The sequence below is a fragment of the Hemiscyllium ocellatum genome, chromosome 45, assembly GCF_020745735.1.
Source record: "Hemiscyllium ocellatum isolate sHemOce1 chromosome 45, sHemOce1.pat.X.cur, whole genome shotgun sequence".
Lineage (NCBI taxonomy): Eukaryota > Metazoa > Chordata > Chondrichthyes > Orectolobiformes > Hemiscylliidae > Hemiscyllium > Hemiscyllium ocellatum.
The window spans coordinates 6,885,702-6,904,809 of record NC_083445.1 but is presented as its reverse complement, the minus strand read 5'-3'; the positions used below and the strand labels follow the sequence as shown (position 1 = coordinate 6,904,809).

The 19,108-nt window shown below is 44.1% G+C and overlaps 1 protein-coding gene across 1 annotated transcript in view; it reads left to right on the top strand.

The window, feature by feature from the left end:
• LOC132835854 (complement C3-like) overlaps positions 1-19,108 on the top strand; it is a 119,397-nt gene that overhangs the window by 66,283 nt on the left and 34,006 nt on the right. Inside the window, exons 29-32 of the mRNA XM_060854950.1 lie at positions 1,731-1,881; positions 9,789-9,958; positions 13,450-13,608; positions 17,735-17,794. Of these exons, the coding sequence (XP_060710933.1) occupies positions 1,731-1,881; positions 9,789-9,958; positions 13,450-13,608; positions 17,735-17,794 (540 nt within the window). The remainder of the gene's footprint in view (positions 1-1,730; positions 1,882-9,788; positions 9,959-13,449; positions 13,609-17,734; positions 17,795-19,108) is intronic.

Here is a 19,108-nt window from a genome sequence, read left to right as displayed (position 1 = left end):
AGGACTTACCATTATGCGTATAACTCCTGCCCTGATTTGCCTTTCCAAATGCAGCACCTCATATTCATCTAAATTAAACTTCATTTGCTGTTGCCTCATTACAAATATTAAAGCCCATTTGTAAATGCATTGATGTTTCAGAAACAAACTGCATAGGCTACGCGTCCTTGGCATCATTCCATCTCAGAGGTCTACCTGACGGAGTGTCACTGTTCCCCCAATTGCCCAGTGTAGGCTATAGCTAAGCCATGCTAACCACCATGTTGCACTGTCTCACTGACAAAGCTAGGTGGTTGTGACTGTCAGTGAGCAACCTGCTGCATGCCTTCCAATGCATTACCATCTCCCCTCCACTACCGCCTTTATATCTTGTGTTCTCTCACCCCCACACTGTGCCTGCAGGACTCACTGGGGCTCAATCCCTGAACTATATAAGGCACTGACCCCTTGACTCTCAGCACCCCAAGCAGACTCCTATACTCAATGCTCTGACCAATAAAGGAAAGCATACCAAATGCCTTCTTCACTCTCCTGTCTACCTGTGACTCTACTTTGAAGGAGCTATGAACTGACACTCAAGGTCTCTTTGTTTAGCAACAGTCCCCAGGACCTTACCATTAAATGTATAAGTCCTGCCCTGATTTGCCTTTCCAAAATGCAGCACCTCACGTTCATCTAAATTAAATTTCAAGCCCTGGTCCCAATAGCAGATCCTCCCCTTGACTAACTCCGCTAGGACCCCCTTACTGAAGGCTGTCTCTCTTGATCTGACTGAGGAGTAATCTCGTTCGACTCTGAGAAGTAGCCATTTTGGTTGAAGCAGTGGATTTGCTGCAGACGCTGCTGGCGCATGGAGCTGGGGTGAGATTGATGTAGCTCAATGCCACACAAGGTGCCTGGCTGGAGCAATCAGCAGCTGGAGTGATTTGAGGGCTAGCAGCAAGTCCAAAGATTGGCAGTCGGGGGGGGGGGGGAAGTCAGAGAAAGGACTGCGATTAGTCGCAGTGGATAGATTATGGAATGCTAGCAAAACTGAAAGGATGGATCATTTGGATTGGCAGAAGTCAAACCGGAAAAAAACATCATCCATGGTGGGACAATGCAGCCTTGCAAAACACGAACTGAAGTTTTGGCAATCCTACACTGTCCAATGTATATGATTCGTACAGTACTGCTGAAAAACTATATATTATTTGCCTTCTATGCTACAGCCACATGAACCCAAAGGTAAGAGATTATTTTGAAGTTGTACTCCCAAAAAAACAGTCGTGCTGTCCAACTTCAATTGACATATTTTCCATCCTTGCTTGGTGTCTGAAATAACTCCACACAGGCTGTTATGCCATCATCAAGTTAACCTTCATTGACACATGGAGAGTCCTTGATACTGCTCCGACTCCCTCAGAGCCAGCTCTCAGAGTGAACAGAACCTCTGACCTCTATCTGTCAGCCAGGGCTCCCTAATTGGACTAGGTTAACAGTCCCAATCAGGGAATGTGGTTTCTATGAGGTCCCCAGTGGCCTGATCACTGCAGTATCCATTTTCAGAGATGAAGAACTCTATTATTGGGGGAAAATTGATGCTTTTGAGATTTTAACCTGGATAAAAGATGGCACTGATTTTACGTATTTAATACCTATTGCGTTATGCTCAGTACATGGCAGCAGATGACACTTGATGAAACATCATTTGAAAACTTTTTGGTTTAATTTTGATGTATTAATTTCAGGGTTATGAAGACAGCATCCAAAGAGCAGGAGACTACCTGAACCTACGCTTTGAAAATCTGAAGAGGGCATATTCTGTGGCGATAACAGCCTATGCTCTCTCATTATTGAAAATCAACAAACTGAACACCCTGATGAGATTTGCTTCACCTGGTAAGCCTGATTGGTAGCTGCTTGCATATTTCTTCTCCCTGTCTGAAGAACCTTCCTTTTGTTATTCTGTCCATCTCTGCACATCGGGAGGAAGTGAAATATTTACGGAAATAAAGGTAATTTGAAAATTCTGGTTTGATTGCACCTCTGAAGTAATGATAATTTCCCTTATATATAAAACCATGAATTAAAGGCTGGGGAGTTTTTTTAGATTATATTCGATTCCCTACAGTGTGGAAACAGGCCTTTCGGCCCAACAAGTCCACACCGACCCTCTGAAGAGTAAACCACCCAGACCCATTTCTCCCTGACTAATGCACCTAGCACTATGAGGCAATTTAGCACGGCCAATCCACCCTGACCTGCACATCTTTGGACTGTGGGAGGAAACCGGAGCACCCGGAGGAAACCCATGCAGACACGGGGAAAATGTGCAAACGCCACACAGACACCCGAAGGTATTGTGAGTCACCGTGCCACCGCAGTGAAGTTGTTTTAATTAGCAATACAAAATGGGAGGACAGTGTAAGAAATTATTAGTTTATTTTATCCAAATTCCATCCCATTGAGTGACACTGGCGTTACGCCTAAATGGGACCACAGGTGAAATTCAGGTCCAGTCCTTTCTGTTTCATTTTCATATTGCATTGTTTATAAGACCATTACACTATAACTAATAGGTGCAGGAGTCGACCATTCAGCCCATCAAGCCTGCTCCACCATTCAATAGGATCATGGTTGATTGGTCTTTCCTCATGTCCCTTTTCCAGTCCTTTACCCATGACCCTTGATTACCCGATTGATCATGTATCTGTCTGTCTGTCTGTCTCTCAAATATACAGAAGAACTTTGTCCACACAGCTCTCTGTCAAGGAGTTCCATAGACTCTCAACCCACTATGAGAAGAAATTCCTCCTCATTTCAGTCTTAACGTGGCACCTTTTTATTCTGAGACTATGCCCTCTATCCCATACTCTCCCATGAGGAGTAACATCCTCCCAAAATTTATCCTGTCAAGTTTCTGATGAATCCGAGATGTTTCAGTGAGATTACCTGTCATTCTTCTAAACTCCAGTGAGTCAAATTCAAATCTGTTTAAGCTTTTCTCATAATACATTCCCTCCACACCAGGGATCATACTGGTGAATCTTCTCAGAACTGCCTTCAATGAAATGATATCTTTCCTGAAATAAGGGGACCAAGCCACTGACAGAACTCCAGATGTGGTTTCCCCAGCTCCTTGTGCAGTTGCAGTAAGACTTCCCTATTCTTATACTTCATTTATATGCTAGGCACCCAGCCCTGGACATCCCACTAGGTTAGTCTGTAACTAGAGACACCCTGCTATCAGGCTAGAGGGCAGTGCTTGAGAGAAATAAGTTGAAGTTAGAATGGCAAGTCTCTTAAAGACCCTCTCCTGGATCCTAGAAACCTTAGAGTTCTTGCTGTTGTAGGACTAATGTTGTATGTGACATTCTTCCCGATGACAGGGAGGAGATGGAGAGGGAGGATGTTCCTGGGCTTTATTAGTGACAAGGAATATGACATTTTAACTTTGTGGGACCAGTCAGGAATGCAACTTTGGTGTGTTAGTAGCAGGATAATGGTTTATAATTGTTCATTTTGGAATACAGCTGAGTAGGAATCTTGAGCATGGTCCATCTGTTGCTTTTGTGTCCAAGGCAGTTGGTTAGAGGAGAGCAAAACCAAATTTCATTTTTAAGTCAGTATTCGTTGTTCACTGAAATCCTTCTTCCTAATTTTTAAAAAGGCCAATCCAGGAGGCTATTGATTTGTTTTTCCAGAATCTTTAACTCTAGTGCAAAAGGAGAAATCAGCAGCAGCATTTTTCTGATGGAATTCTAATAGTGATTTTTACATTTTGCAGGCAACAATCTCTTTTACAATACATTTGAATGTTGCTAGTGTACATTTTTCTAAAAATGATGTGGAGGTGCCGATGTTGGACTGGGGTGGACAAAGTTAAAAATCACACAACACCAGGTTATTGTCCAATGGTTTCATTGGAAGCACTAGCTTTCAGAATACTGCCCCTGATGTAGAAGGGGGGCTGCGAAAGCTAGTGCTTCCAAATAAATCTGTTGGACAACAACCTGGTGTTGTGTGATTTTTAACTTTTTCTATAAAGTTATGTTTCATGGGGCTTTTTCTCATGAGAAAACGATGAAAACCTAATTTGTTTGAAACGGATGACTCAATCACATTTTCTATGAATGTGCTTTCATTATTAATACTTCTTAAGGGCTTGTGTCCAAATGATTATTAAAATTGGTTCACTTGACATACTGAGATGAAAGGAGAAAGTGAGGACTGCAGATGCTGGAGATCGGAGCTGAAAATGTGTTGCTGGAAAAGCGCAGCAGGTCAGGCAGCATCCAAGGAGCAGGAGAATCGACGTTTCGGTCATGATTCCTGAAGAAGGGCTCATGCCCGAAACGTTGACTCTCCTGCTCCTTGGATGCTGCCTGACATAGTGAGATGAAACCAGACCTTTTTATTAAAGGGGTGCAGAGGAGGTTCATTATATTCTGGAGTTGAGGGGGTTGGCTTGTGAGGAGTGACTGAGTAGACTGGGATTATATTTATTGGAATTTGGAAGAATGAGGGGAGATCATGTCGAAACATATAAAATTATGAAGGGAATAGAGAAGATAGATGCAGAGAGATTGTTTTCACTGGCAGGTGAAGCTAGGACAAGAGGGAATAGCCTTAAAATTAAGGGGAGCAGATTTAGGACTGAATTGAGGAGGAAGTTCTTCACCCAGAGGGTTGGGAATCTGTGGAATTCCCTGCCCAGGGAAGCAGCTGAGGCTTCCCCAGTAAACGTATTTAAAGCTAGGCTAGATCATTTTTTGATCAGTAAAGGAATTAAGGGTTATGGTGAGAGGGCGTGTAAGTAGATCATAGTCTACGAAAAGATCAGCCATGATCTTATTGAATGGCGGAGCAGGCTTGTTGGGCCAGACGGCCTACTCCTGCTCCTTGTTCTTATATTTTTATATGAAGTTCATTGAAAGGGCACTATTGGACAGTTGTCTTTCAAAACCACTTTGTGGAAATGAAATGTTATGAGCTAAGTGAACTGTCCAAGTTGAAAGATTATTCATATAATCCCTACAGTGTGGAAACAGGCCCTTCGGCCTAACAAGTCCACACTGACCCTCCACAAAGTAACCCAGCCAAACCCATTCCCCTACATTTACCCCTGACCTATGCACCTAACTCCAACTATCCCTGAACACTATGGGCAATTCAGCATGGTCAATCCGCCTACCCAGCACATCTTTGGATTGTGGGAGGAAACCGGAGCACCCGGAGGAAACTCACACAGACACAGGGAGAATGTGCACACTCCACACAGGCAATCACCAGAGGCTGGAATCGAACCCAGGCCCTTGTTACTGTGAGGCAGCAGTGCTAACCACTGAGCCACCGTGCTGCCCTCTTGGCTATCGAATTGCTTGGTTTTTCTCGAAGTCACATGCGTGGGTTTATGGCTTTCAGGGGTTGTGGTTTAGAGTTCAGATTGGGATTAGCCTTTGCCATCTTTTGAGGAACTGTTCTGAGGAGCTCATATGACAGCTGAAAAATTGAAGCAATTCTTGTCCCAAAGAGTTCTGAAGGAAACCTCTCATTGACATCTCCTGAACACACCACTTCTGAGAAGAGCTTTGAGGTGGCGACATGTTTCTGGTGATGCCCATTTGCCTGTGCCAGGACACCAGACGAAATAAGGAACTACAATTGCTAGAAGTCAGAAACAAAAACAGAAATTGTTGGAAACATTCAACAGGGCTGGAAGCACATGTGGAGAGAAAGCAGAGTTAACATTTTGGGTCCAATAACCCTTCTTTAAAACAGTAGATGAAAAGCAATCTGAAATATTTCATATTGCACCCTTTCAACCTCTGAGCATAAATAATTATTTTGCCAAAGTGCCTACTTTTAAAAAGTTAATCTCTGCAAATAAAGTGTATTTATTTTTCCTTCCATTGTTAGGTATATGTTCACTGGTTATTTAAAAGAGCTAAAATCCAGTTTTTCACATTTCAAATTATGTGTTTATCAACACTATGCCTTTTGGAATAAGTCTTGATTTTATAATAAATCAATAATTTTGTTGGTTATTACAGAAATTTAATTGATTGAGCTTCTTATTCTAAACTTAATTTAGATAAAGTATATAAGACTAGAGATCATAAGACATAGAAGCAGGAATTAGGCCATTCAGCCTATTGTGTTGCTCCACCATTCAATCATGGCTGATACGTTTTTCAACCTATTCTCCTGCTTTCTCCCCATAACCCTTGATCCCCTTGATACTCAAGAACCCATCTATCTCAGTCTTAAATATACTCAGTGACCTGGCCTCCAGACCTTCTGTGGCAATGAATTCCATAGATTCCCACTCTCTGGCTGAAGACGTTTCTCCTTATCTCTGTTCCAAAGACGTTCCTCCTTATCTCCATCCCAAAGTCTGTGCCCTTGGGTACTTGTCTTTTCTCCTAATGGAAACATCTTCCCAACATCCACTCTGTCCAGGCTGTTCAGTATTCTGTATCTTTCAATTAGATCTCCCCCCCGCCCATCCTTCTAAACTCAGTTGAGTATCAACCCAGAGTCCTCAAACACTCCTCATATGTTAAGCTTTTCATTCCTGGACCATTCTCGTGAATCTCCTCTGAACACGCTCCAGGGCCGGTGCATCCTTCTTGAGATATGGGGCCCAAAACTGTGCATGATACTCCAAATGTGGCCTGACCAGAGACTTGTAGAGCCTCTGAAGTACACCCCTGCTTTTATATTCAAGTCCTCTCAAAATAAATGCCATCATTGCATTTACTTTCTTCACAACTGACTCAACCTGCAAGTTTACCTTGAGAGAATCCTGGACTAGAACTCCCAAGTCTCTTTGCACTTCAGAATTCCGAATTTTCTCCCCATTTAGAAAATAGTCCATGTCTCTATTCTTCCTACCAAAGTACATGACCTCACACCTTCCCATTCTGTACTCCATCTGCCACTTCTTTGCCCACTCTCCCAACCTGTCCAAATCCTTCTGCAGCCTCTCTACCTCCTCAATCCTACCTGTCCCTCTACCTATCTTTACATCATCTGCAAACCTAGCCAGAATGTCCCCAGTTCCTTCATCTAGATTGTTAATGTATGAAGTGAAAAGTTGTGGTCCCAACACTGAGCCTTGCAGAACACCACTTGTCACTGGCTACCATCCTGAGAAGGACGCTTTTATCTCCACTGTCTGCTCTCTGCCAGACAGCCAAACTTCTATCCATGCTAGCACCTTGCTAGCCATGCTAGCACCATGGGCCCTTATCTGACTCAGTAGCCTCCTGTGCGGCACCGTGTCAAAGGCCTTCTTGAAGTCCAGGTAGATTACATCTACTGGCTCTCCTTGGTCTAACCTGCTTGTTACTTCCTCAAAGAATTCTAGCAGATTTGTCGGGCATGACCTCCCCTTGATGAAACCATGCTGACTCTGCCCTATTTTACCATACACTTCCAAGTATTCAGAAATCTCATCTTTCACAATGGATTTCAGGATCTTACCCATGACTGAGGTTGGGCTAATCAGTCTGTAATTTTCTGTCTTTTACCTTAGTCACTTTTTAAACAGGGGTGCTATGTTAGCGATTTTTCAGTCCTCTGAGACCCTTCCTGATTCGAGCGATTCCTGAAAGATGATTACTAACGCCTCCACTATCTCTTCAGCTATCTCCCTTAGAACTCTGGGGTGTAGTCCATCTGGTCCAGGTGATTTATCCACCTTCAGGCCATTCAGTTTCTCTAGCACCTTCTCCTTGGTGATGACCACCATACTCAGCTCTGCACCCTCACTCTCTTGAGTTTTTGGGCTACTACGCCTGTCTTCCACCATGAAGGCTGATGAAAAGTAATTATTCAGTTCCTTAGCCATTTCCTTGCTCCCCACTATCTCTCCAGCATCGTTTCCCAGCAGCCCATTATCCGTTTTTGCCTCTCTTTTGCGCTTTGCTATCTAAAGAAACTCTTACAATCTTCCTTTATATTACTGGCAAGCTTACCCTCATATTTAATTTTCTCCCTCCATAATTCTTTTTTTGTTGCCCTCTGTTGGTCTTTGTAAGCTTCCCAACCCTCTGGTTACCCATTGCCCTTTGCCACAGTATATGCTTTCCCTTTTGCTTTATGCTATCCCTGACTTCCCTAGGCAGCCATGGTTGCCTCATCCTCCCTGTACCATGCTTCTCTTTCCTCGGGATGAATCTCTGCTGTGTCTCCTGAATTACTCCCAGAAACCCCTGCCATTGCTGTTCCACTGTCTTTCCTGTTGGGCTCCTCTCCCAGTCAATTCTACCCAGATCCTCCCTCATGCCTCTGTAGTTGCCTTTGTTCAGCTGTAATACTTTTACCTCTGATTCTACCGCGTCCCTCTCAAATTGCAGACAAAATTCAACCATATTATGATCACTTATTTCTGAGCCATTCTTCACCTTAAGCTCCCTTATCAAGGCTGCCTCAGTGCACAACACTAAATCCAGTATTGCCTGTTCCCTAGTCGGCTCCACCACAAGCTGCTCCAAAAAGCCAACTTGGATACATTCCACAAATTCTTTTTCTCGCAATCCTTTTCCATACTGATTTTCCCAGTCTCCATATTGAAATCCCCCATGATCACTGTAACTTTGTCTTTCCCACACATCCTTTCTATCTCCTGGTGTATCCTGTGCCCTAGCTCCTGACTACTGTTTAGAGGCCTGTACATAACTCCAACTCCATTTTTTTTTAACCTTTGTTCTACCCATACAGATTCTACACCACCTGACCCTGCTTCATTTCTTTCTATTGATTTAATTTCATTTCTTACTGAAAAGGCAACCTCACCCCCTCTGCCCACCTGTATTATCTTTTTGATAAGATGTATATCCTTGAATATTCAGCTCCCAACGCTGATCCCCTTTGCAACCATGTCTTTGTGATACACACTACATCATACCTGCCGATTTTGATCTGTAGTGGGGTGGTAGTGTCCCTACCTCTGAGCCAGGAAGCCTCATTTCAAGTCTCATTTTCTCCAGATTGTGCAATCACATCTCTGTAGATTATGTATAATTGCTAATATTGACAACTGTGGGTGAAGAATTTAAAGACTCATTGTTACCAGTGGGATGACAGAAGAAAAGTATAGACCGCTCTATTTGGTGGAGGTCATAGTCATAGAGTCATAGAGATGGACAGCACGGAAACAGACCCTCCGGTCCAACTCGTCCATGCCGGCCAGATATCCCAACCCAAACTAGTCCCACCTGCCAGCACCTGGCTCATATCCCTCCAAACCCTTCCTATTCATATACCCATCCAAATGCCTCTTAAATGTTGTAATTGTACCAGCCTCCACCACTTCCTCTGGCAGCTCATTCCATACACATACCACTCGCTTTGTGAAATAGTTGCCCCTTAGGAATCTTTTATATCTTTCTCCTCTCACCCTAAACCTATGCCATCTAGTTCTGGACTCCCCCACCCCAGAGAAAAGACTTGGTCTATTTATCCTATCCATGCCCCTCATGATTTTATAAACCTCTATACGGTCACCCCCTCAGCCTCTGACGCTCCAGGGAAAACAGCACCAGCCTGTTCAACCTCTCCCTATAGCTCAAATCCTCCAACCCTGGCAACATCCTTTTAAATCTTTTCTGAACCCTTTCAAGTTTTACAACATCTTCCCAATAGAAAGGAGACTAGAATTGCACGCAGTATTCCAAAAGTGCCCTAAACGATGTCCTATAAGCCGCAACATGACTTCCCAACTCCAATCCTCTGACCAATAAAGGAAAGAATACCAAAAGATCACCATTTTAACTACTTCTTTCTCTTACACCTTCTAGACCAATCATACTGGGCCGACACTAATGGTGCTAACTCATTGTACACGATTGAGGCCACAGGATATTCCCTTCTCACTCTTGTGCAGTTGAAGGAATTCGACAAAGCCGGCAAACTAGTGAAATGGTTGTCTCGAAGGAGTGAATATGGAGGTGGCTACAGCACTACACAGGTTGCTCAATACAGCTTTACATTTGTAACAACCTCTTTGGAAAATTAGCAACGTCTAGCAAGAATCTTGGAGAACAGAGTTTTCAAAGTATTGTGGCACATAAGACCCACCAGATCTGATGGACTTGAACAAAATCACGATTTGGTGTTTGTTTTTGTTGATGTTGGTTGTGGGGCAGGGTTAACCAGAACTCCCAGAGAATCCCAAAGTGTGGCGAAAGGGGACAGTCTCACACTGCTGTGGATGGATGCATGGGCTTGCTCTCATCTCAAAGACATGTCCACGATCTGGGAGGTTTACAATGATTCTGTCACCCGGAGAAAGCAGGGTCATTACCTAACTGCAGTAGAGCCTATGAACAGCAATGAATGTCCAGCTAGTGTTTTCTGAGCCGCTCATTAAAAGACATTACATATTGACCTGCACAATCACTTACTCTTGACACACTCCACCCACCTCTGCAGTGTTGTCAGTTAGCCCTTTTCTCCATGGTTGCTGTGGTACAAGTGATAGCGATAGTAGTGAGTAACATATTTCCACCATTTGCAAAGGGTTGGAGCACCTCTGCCCAGATTTGAGGTGGTATAATTCTACACCCCAAACATGTTGTTGGGAATTGCAAAGTTGAAATGAGAGTTGGCAGAAATGCCTACACTCAGCTCATCTCCCTCGTTGAATTCCAATGGAAACTTTACAATTAAAGTTTCTACCATGACAATGAGAACCTTTTTCCACGTATGGAGTCAGCTATTATGAGGAGGCATAGCTTTAAATTAAGGGGTGGTAGGTATAGGACAGATGTTAGGGGTAGATTCTTTACTCAGTGAGTCGTGAGTTCATGGAATGCCCTGCCAGTAGCAGTGGTGGACCCTCCCTCTTTATGGAGGATAGTGGACTAGTGTAGGTTAGGTGGGCTTGGATTGGCGCAACATTGAGGGCCAAAGGGCCTGTACTGTGCTGTATTTTTCTATGTTCTATAAACCAGTGCACATGGTCGCAATCATATTCTATTTCAAAAAGAATGAATTTTCTGATGCTGTAGCAGCTCCTCAATGCTGTCAGATCAGCAATCTAACTAAGATATTCGGTCCTCCAAATGTGCAAAGTGCGAGCATCTGATTTGGCAAATTGATATAGGATTCAGTAAGGAGAAAGTGAGGACACCTTCACTTCCTATTGCACTCTCAGCTACCTTCCCACCCCCCAGGCCCACCCCCCCCTTCCCATTTATCTCTCCACCCCCTCAGCTCACAAACCTCATCCCTGATGAAAGGCTTATGCCAGAAATCTCCTGCTCCTCGGATGCTGCCTGACCCGCTGTGCTTTTCCAGCACCACACTCTCGATTTGGATTCAATAACCGTCACCATTTCATGTTGCTGATATACTGTACTGAACAAGTAAGAATTTGATCTGCTTATACTGAATGATGAAACTCAGTTTTATTTGTTAGGAGCTTTTTTTTTGTTTATTACTACCAGGTTTTATTAAATAAGCAAATAAAAACCAGTTAGTGCTAGAGAGTCGCTTTTCAGACTGAAGGCCTGTTACCAGCAGTCTATTACAAGCATCACTGCTGGGCCCACTGTGTTTGGTCATTTATATAAGTGATTTGGATGTGAACATAGGAGGGATAGTTCGTAAGTTTGCAGATGACCCCAAAATTGCTGGTGTAGTGAGCAGTCAAGAAGGTTACCTCAGAGAACAATGTGATCTTGATAAGATAGGTCGGTTGGTTGAGGTTTGGCAGATGGAGTTTAATTTAGATAAATGTGAGGTGCTGCATTTTGGAAAGGCAAATCAGAGCAGGACATATATACTTAATGGTAAAGACTTGGGAGTGTTGCTGAACAAAGAGACCTTGGAGTGCAGGTTCATAGCTCCTTAAATGTGGGTGGATAAGAAGTGAAGAAGGTGTTTGGTGTGCTTGCTTTTGTGGGTCAGTGCATTGACTATATGAGTTGGGAAGTCATGTTGCAGCTGTACAGGACATTGGTTCAGCCACTTTTGGAATACTGCGTTCAATTCTGGTCTCCCTGCTATCGGAAGGATGTTGTGAAACTTGATAAGACTCAGAAAAGATTTACAAGGATGTTGCGAAGATTGCAGGGTTTGTGCTATTGGGACAGGTTGAATAGGCTGGGGCTATTTTCCCTGGAGCGTTGGAGACTGAGGGGTGACCTTATAGAGGTTTATAAAATCAGGAGGTGCATGGATAGGGTGAATAGCCAGGGTCAAAATGTGTGGTGCTGGAAAAGCACAGCTGGTCAGGCAGAATCTGAGGAGCAGGGGAGTCAATGTTTCTAGCATAAGCTCTTCATCAGGAGTGTGGGAGCCAGGGTCTTTTCCCCAGGACTGGGGAGTCCAGAATGCGAGGGCATAGGTTTAGGGTGCGAGGGGAAAGATTTAAAAGAGACCTAAAGGGCAAGCTTTTCATTCAGAGGGTTGTGCGTGTATGGAATGAGTTAATAGAGGAAGTGGTGGGGTCTGGTACAATTGCAACTTTTAAAAGGCATCTGGATAGGTACATGATTAGGAAGGGTTGAGAGGGATATTGGCCAACTACTGGCAAATGGGACTAGATTAATTTAGGATATCTGGTCAGCATGGACAAGTTGGACCGAAGGGTCCATTTCCTTGCTGTACATGTGTATGACTCTGTAACTCTATCACGCTGTGTTAGCTGATGAGTGTCCCTTTGAGCAAGTTCATGGCATCCTTATGATGAAGAAATGATTTAGTTCGGAGCTTTTTCAAAGTGCGAAGTTGCTTAAAATGACTTTAAGTTGTCACTACATTGCTTATTTAAAACCTGCAACCTTTAGTACCTCCGAGAACAAAGTCAGGAAGTGCAAAGGGGCACCACATTTGTAAATTCTTTACCCAGTGGTACACCCTAACGTACTCAGAAATATATCCACCATTGTGGCTGAGTCAAAATCCTGGGGCTCCCTTTCTGACAGCTTTGTGGATCTCCCTTCATCACATGGTTCAAGAAGGTGGTTCACCACAGATTCTGAAGCCGAGCTGTCTTTTGGTAACAAAGACTGACTTTGCCAGTGATACCTCCAGCCCATTAAGGAATAATAGAAAGCTAATGGATGGAGCTCTTAGAGATAGTGGAATCAAGGGTTATGGGCACATGGCAGGAACAGGATACTGATTGTGGGTGATCAGACATGACCATAATGAATGGTGGTGCTGGCTCGAAGGGCCGAATGGCCTGCTCCTGCACCTATTGTCTATTGTTTGTAATGTGCAGACTCATCCATTGATTTTGGATTCATGTGATTCTATGAGATTTTAAGATTTAATGCCTTTATCTCCTGCACTCCCAAACGGGAATTGGAACACAGCTTACGCTGTCTGTTCTGAAATTTCTTGAGGAGTTAAATTGAACCCAAGCGATAAAATATTTCTTAAGCAAGCAATTTAAAATTTTTTACTTCTCAATTTCCTCTAACATTTTTTTTTCTTTCCACCCTGCCTTAGGCGACAATGGTTGCTTTACAAGCTCTTGCCAAATATCAGATGGATATTCCCGAAGTGAAAGAAATTGACTTGGACGTGAAGGTGCTCATTCCCGGCAGGAACAGACCAGTTAGCTGGCATTTTGACTCAACAAGTAAATACGTGGCAAAATCAGAAAGGGTGAGTTATTACATGAAATCTATTTTAAAGCAGTTCTTTTTGATGCACCCTAACTGGGGATTTGTGCTTGTTGTTGGTTTGAGCATAAGTATTGTAATTTTGCTTTTGCGCCTGTTTCTCAATATAGTATTTTTGTTTCCAAACTATAGAAGTGTATTTACTAACTTTGCGTTACATTGCATTGAGTGGGCAGTAACGATATGGGTCATTCGTTCCTCCTGGTCTGCGCCTGTATTTATGCTTCACTGCATCTTCATTCATCCCACTTCATGAAAGTGCATTGCATATATGTTTTCAGAAGCTATGATGTTTAAAACCTGTTTTGCTCAATAATTTTGTGTTGACTGGCTCAGGAGTTGATAGTTTTATTGTGGACAGAAAAGGAATTCTTGTCAAATTCCGATGGCATGTAACGGATGTACAATTTTCAGCCAGCCAACTGCGTGGTGAGGTACCAGGTTTGTCACTGTAGGGGAGTGGAAACCTTCACAAAGCATCTCATATATTTCCTACAGCAAGAAATGGACTCATCTCTCGTGGTCATTTGGCCAGGCCTCTGAATTCCTACAATAGTACCTTCAAAAACCCCATTCTGAAAATGTTGGATTTTTGAAATAAAAACCGTGAAATGTGAGAGATAGGTCTGGCAAGACTGGAGAAAGTAATTATTTATGTTTCACAGAAGTAGGAATGGGCCATTCAGTTCCTTGAGTGTGTTTCAGGTGTGTGGTCTTAGGATAATATAATGTTTCAACTTTTAACTTTGTCAGGTGACTCAGTCTCTTTACTGCTGACCAACAAACAGAATGTCATATTTCTGCAATGAATAATTAGATTACTTACAGTGTGGAAACAGGCCCTTCAGCCCAACAAGTCCACACCGACCCACAACCCACCCATACCCCTACATTTACCCCTTACCTAACACTATGGGCAATTTAGCATGGCCAATTCACCTGACCTGCACATCTTTGGACTGTCGAAGGAAACCCACGCAGACACAGGGAGAACGTGCAAACTCCACACAGTCGCCTGAGGCGGGAAATGAACCCGGGTCTCTGGCACTGTGAGGCAGCAGTGCTAACCACTGTGCCACCGTGTCCAAAGGTGTGTTGGTTAGGTGGATTGGCCATGGTTAAATTGCCCCATTGCATCCAGGAATGTGCAGGCTGGGTGGATTAGCCACGGGAAATGCAGGGGGTAAGGGCTTGGTCTTGGTGGGATGCTCTTCGGAGAATCAGTGCAGACTTGATGAGCCAAATGGCCTCTTTTACACTGCACGGCTTCTATGATGCTATGAATACTTAGCAATGACTACCTCTAATTCCCAGTACTTCCTCCTTGGCAGAATAAAAGCAGGCAATTAATGAGGTGGAATTCCTTCATTCAGAGGTGATGGAGCTTCCAAATGCCCTGTCCCAGAGATTCGACTGAGTCAGCAAGACTGAGATGGTAGATCCCTCCCTGTTAACTACATTGAGAGAAACAGGGAGAATGCAGGAAAATGGTACTGAAGAGATGATCAGCTGTGATCTCAGTGACTTAATCCTGCTCCTGTTTCTTATGATCTCATGCTGACCTTCTGTGATACTGCAATTGCTGATTTGACACCATGAAACCTTACATTTGGTAGAATTAGCCTTAATAGAACATAGAACATAGAAAAATACAGCGCAGTACAGGCCCTTCGGCCCTCGATGTTGCGCTGACCGAAGCCTACCTAACCTACACTAGCCCAATAACCTCCATATGCTTATCAAATGCCCGCTTAAATGACCATAAAGAGGGAGAGTCCACCACTGCTACTGGCAGGGCATTCCATGAACTCACAACCGCTGAGTAAAGAATCTACCCCTAACATCTGTCCTATACCTACCACCCCTTAATTTAAATCTGTGTCCCCTAGTAACAGCTGACTCCATTAGCGGAAAAAGGTTCTCACTGTCAACCCTATCTAAACCCCTAATCATCTTGTACACCTCTATCAAATCTCCCCTAAACCTTCTTTTCTCCAATGAGAACAGCCCCAAGTGCCTCAGCCTTTCCTCATACGATCTTCCTACCATGCCAGGCAACATCCTGGTAAACCTCCTCTGCACCCGTTCCACTGCCCCCACATCCTTCCTATAGTATGGCGACCAAAACTGCACACAATACTCCAGATGAGGCCGCACCAGAGTCTTATACAACTGCAACATGACCTCAGGACTCCGGAACTCAATTCCTCTACCAATAAAGCCCAGTATTCCATATGCCTTCTTCACAGCACTATTTACCTGGGTGGCAACTTTCAGAGATCTGTGTACATGGACCCCAAGATCCCTCTGCTCATCCACACTACCAAGTAGCCTACCATTAGTCCAGTAATCTTATAACAAGACCAGAACTAGATTATCGCTTTGGCTGCAATGTCTTAGCTAAGACTGGATAAGACCCTGCCTGACTTAATTCACCTGCTAGCTCATTCAAGGCCTCTCCAGCATTCATGAGGCTCAAGTGGTATGCCAGCACATGAGTACACCTGAACTGTGCATCACTTCAGCGCTGAGTGCCAGAGACAAAGCAGCTTGCTTGTTTGGCACTCGGTGGACTTCAGGCTCAGTATCAATCCCAGCAAACCAACATTGCAACCAGATCTCAGAGTCTTTGCTCACCCCAGTTGGTGTGCTGATGCATTTTGACAGGTTCTGGAAGTCACTGCCATGCATAGACTTCAGAGATCTGTGCAGGGGGAAAGTATAAAGAGAGGGAAATTTGTCCACAACCGCGATTGCACTGAGAATGAATTGTGCATTATCTGCAAGATACATTTCATTAGAGTTATTTTGACTGTGATTCCCAATATTGTAACAGCTACCAATGAGATGGACAAGAACTCCATTCTCTCCAATGCTTCACCTTAACCAGGGGTGGCATAGTGGTTAGCACTGCTGCCTTGCAGTGCCAGGGGCCTGGGTTCAATTACAGCCTTGGGCAACTGCCTGTGTGGAGTTTGCACATTCCACCTGGGTGTGTGGGTTTCCTCCTACAACCCAAAGATGGCTGAGGGGTGACCTTATAGAGGTTTACAAAATTATGAGGGGCATGGATAGGGTAAATAGGCAAAGTCTTTTTCCTTGGGTCAGGGAGTCCAGAACTAGAGGGCATAGATTTAGGGTGAGAGGGGAAAGATATAAAAGAGACCTAAAGGGCAACTTTTTAACACAGAGGGTGGTGCGTGTATGGAATGAGCTGCCAGAGGAAGTGGTGGAGGCTGGTATAATTGCAAAATTTAAGTGGCATCTGGATGGGTATATGAATAGGAAGGGTTTGGAGGGATATGGGCCTGGTGCTGGCAGGTGGGACTAGATTGGGTTGGGATATCTGGTCGGCATGGATGGGTTGGACTGAAGGTTCTGTTTCCACGTTGTACATCTCTATGACTCTATGACTCTACGTGCGGGTTAGGGTAAATTGGCCATGCTAAACTGTCCATAGCATTCAGGGATGTGTAAGTTAGGTGCATTAGTCAAGTAGGGGAATGGGTCTGGCTGGGTTACTGTTTGGAGGGTCAGTTTGGAATTGTTGGGCCGAAGGGCCTCCTTCCACACTGCAGTGATTATATGATTCTTAACTTGCAATCTGGATTCTTGGTCACACATATTCACCACCACTTCAGGTCATGAAAAGGACCCCCTCACCACCTCCATTTTTCAGCCCTTACCATTCAGTCACATTCTGAGGACAAAGAACAGAAGGGCACCAGGCAGCTTTTCAATAATTTTCTTTTCATTTCTAATTTGGCCAATCATAGATTGAATTAAAGTGTTACGTCACTTTATCGTGTGGTTTCCTCCTTCGATTTTATTACGTTAACCCTTTTGGAATGTCTCTTCACTCAGAGAGTGATGACCCTGTAGAATTCTCTACCACAGAACATATTGGACACCAAGATATTGAACATTTGTGGGTTATAACCCAGGGCTATAACACAGGTAGCAGAGGACTGAGTTGGATGAATGGCCATGATCATATTGAATGCTGAAACAGGCTCAAAGGGCTGAGTGGCCTCCTCCTGCTCCCTTTTTAAATGTTAAATAAGTGCAATGTCAGATTGAATGGCTAATCTACACTCTTCATATTTCAGATGAGTGCCCTTGAAAAATTCACAATACAAGCAAATGGAAAAGGTCAAGGAACAGTAAAAGTAAGTATGTCTCATTTTTGTAAATGCAGTGCCTTTAATAGAGTAGTCCATCATGCAGGTATCATTCAGGTCACCCCCCCACCCTGCCTTTTTGAGGGAAAAGGTTTACCATCTTTCTTGACAAGCTCATAAATCCTTTTTACACATTCACCCTTTTTACAGCATTGAGACCGGAGCTCTTGTGTCATCTCACTTCCTACAGAGAACAATTGTATGACTAAACAGACTGACACCAAAACCCCACCGCCCTGTGGCCAACCACTGCAACTCCCCCCCCCCACACCCCCAAGGACATGCAAGTCCTGGAACTCTTCCACCGCCAAATCAAAACCGCCCCGCCAACTGGAGGAAGAATGCTTCATCTTCTGCCTTGGGTCCCTACATCCCATAAGCACAGCATCAACATCCACTTCAAGTCTCCCCTTCTCCCATCTTATGTCACACCCAACCCTCCAACTCAGCACAACCTTCTTGACCTGTCCTACCTGTCCATCTTCCTTCCCACCTCTCCACTCCACCTTCCCCACGACCTATCACCATCACCTCTCAATTGCGTCCACTTATTGCCCTCCCACCCACCTCCCTCTCAGTCCCACCTGTACCCTCCCCTCGCCCCCCATTTATCTCTCAGGCCCCTTACCCCTCCACATTCCTGATGAAGGGCTTATGCTTGAAATGTTGATTCTCCTGCACTTGGGATGTTGCCTGACCCCCTGTGTTTTTCCAGCGCCATGCTTTTCAACTCTGAACGTGCAGCATCTGCCGTCCTCACTTTCCTTTGGTTCACCCATAAGGCTAAACACGGTCACTGGTACATGTAGACAAAACCTCTGACAAGGCAGGCGGCAGGAAGCATCTGTGGATGCATCAAAGAGGCCACTGCTTCCCCTGCACATTGTCAACATAGCTCAGGGGAGTGATGGTGACTGGTTTATGGTACTCACTTCAGTTGTAGCGACTTATCTCTGATTTAAATGAGGCATTAACCAGCATAACATTTCTTGTAAGCATTTGGATAATAATATTTGGCCCCTTCAGTCTCCTATGCTTAGCTTAGAGGGAGAGAGAGAGAGAGAGAGAATGGCCCAGTGGTATTATCACTGGACTGTTAATCCAGAGACTCAGGTAATGTCCTGGCAATCCAGGTTCACATTTGGCAGGTGATGGAATTTGAATTCAATAAAAATCTGGAATTAAATAATCTATTGATGACCAAATCCCAACCGGTTCACTAATGTCCTTTAGGGAAGGAAACTGCCATCCTTACCTGGTCTGGCCTACATGTGACTCCAGACCCACAGCAATGTGGTTGGT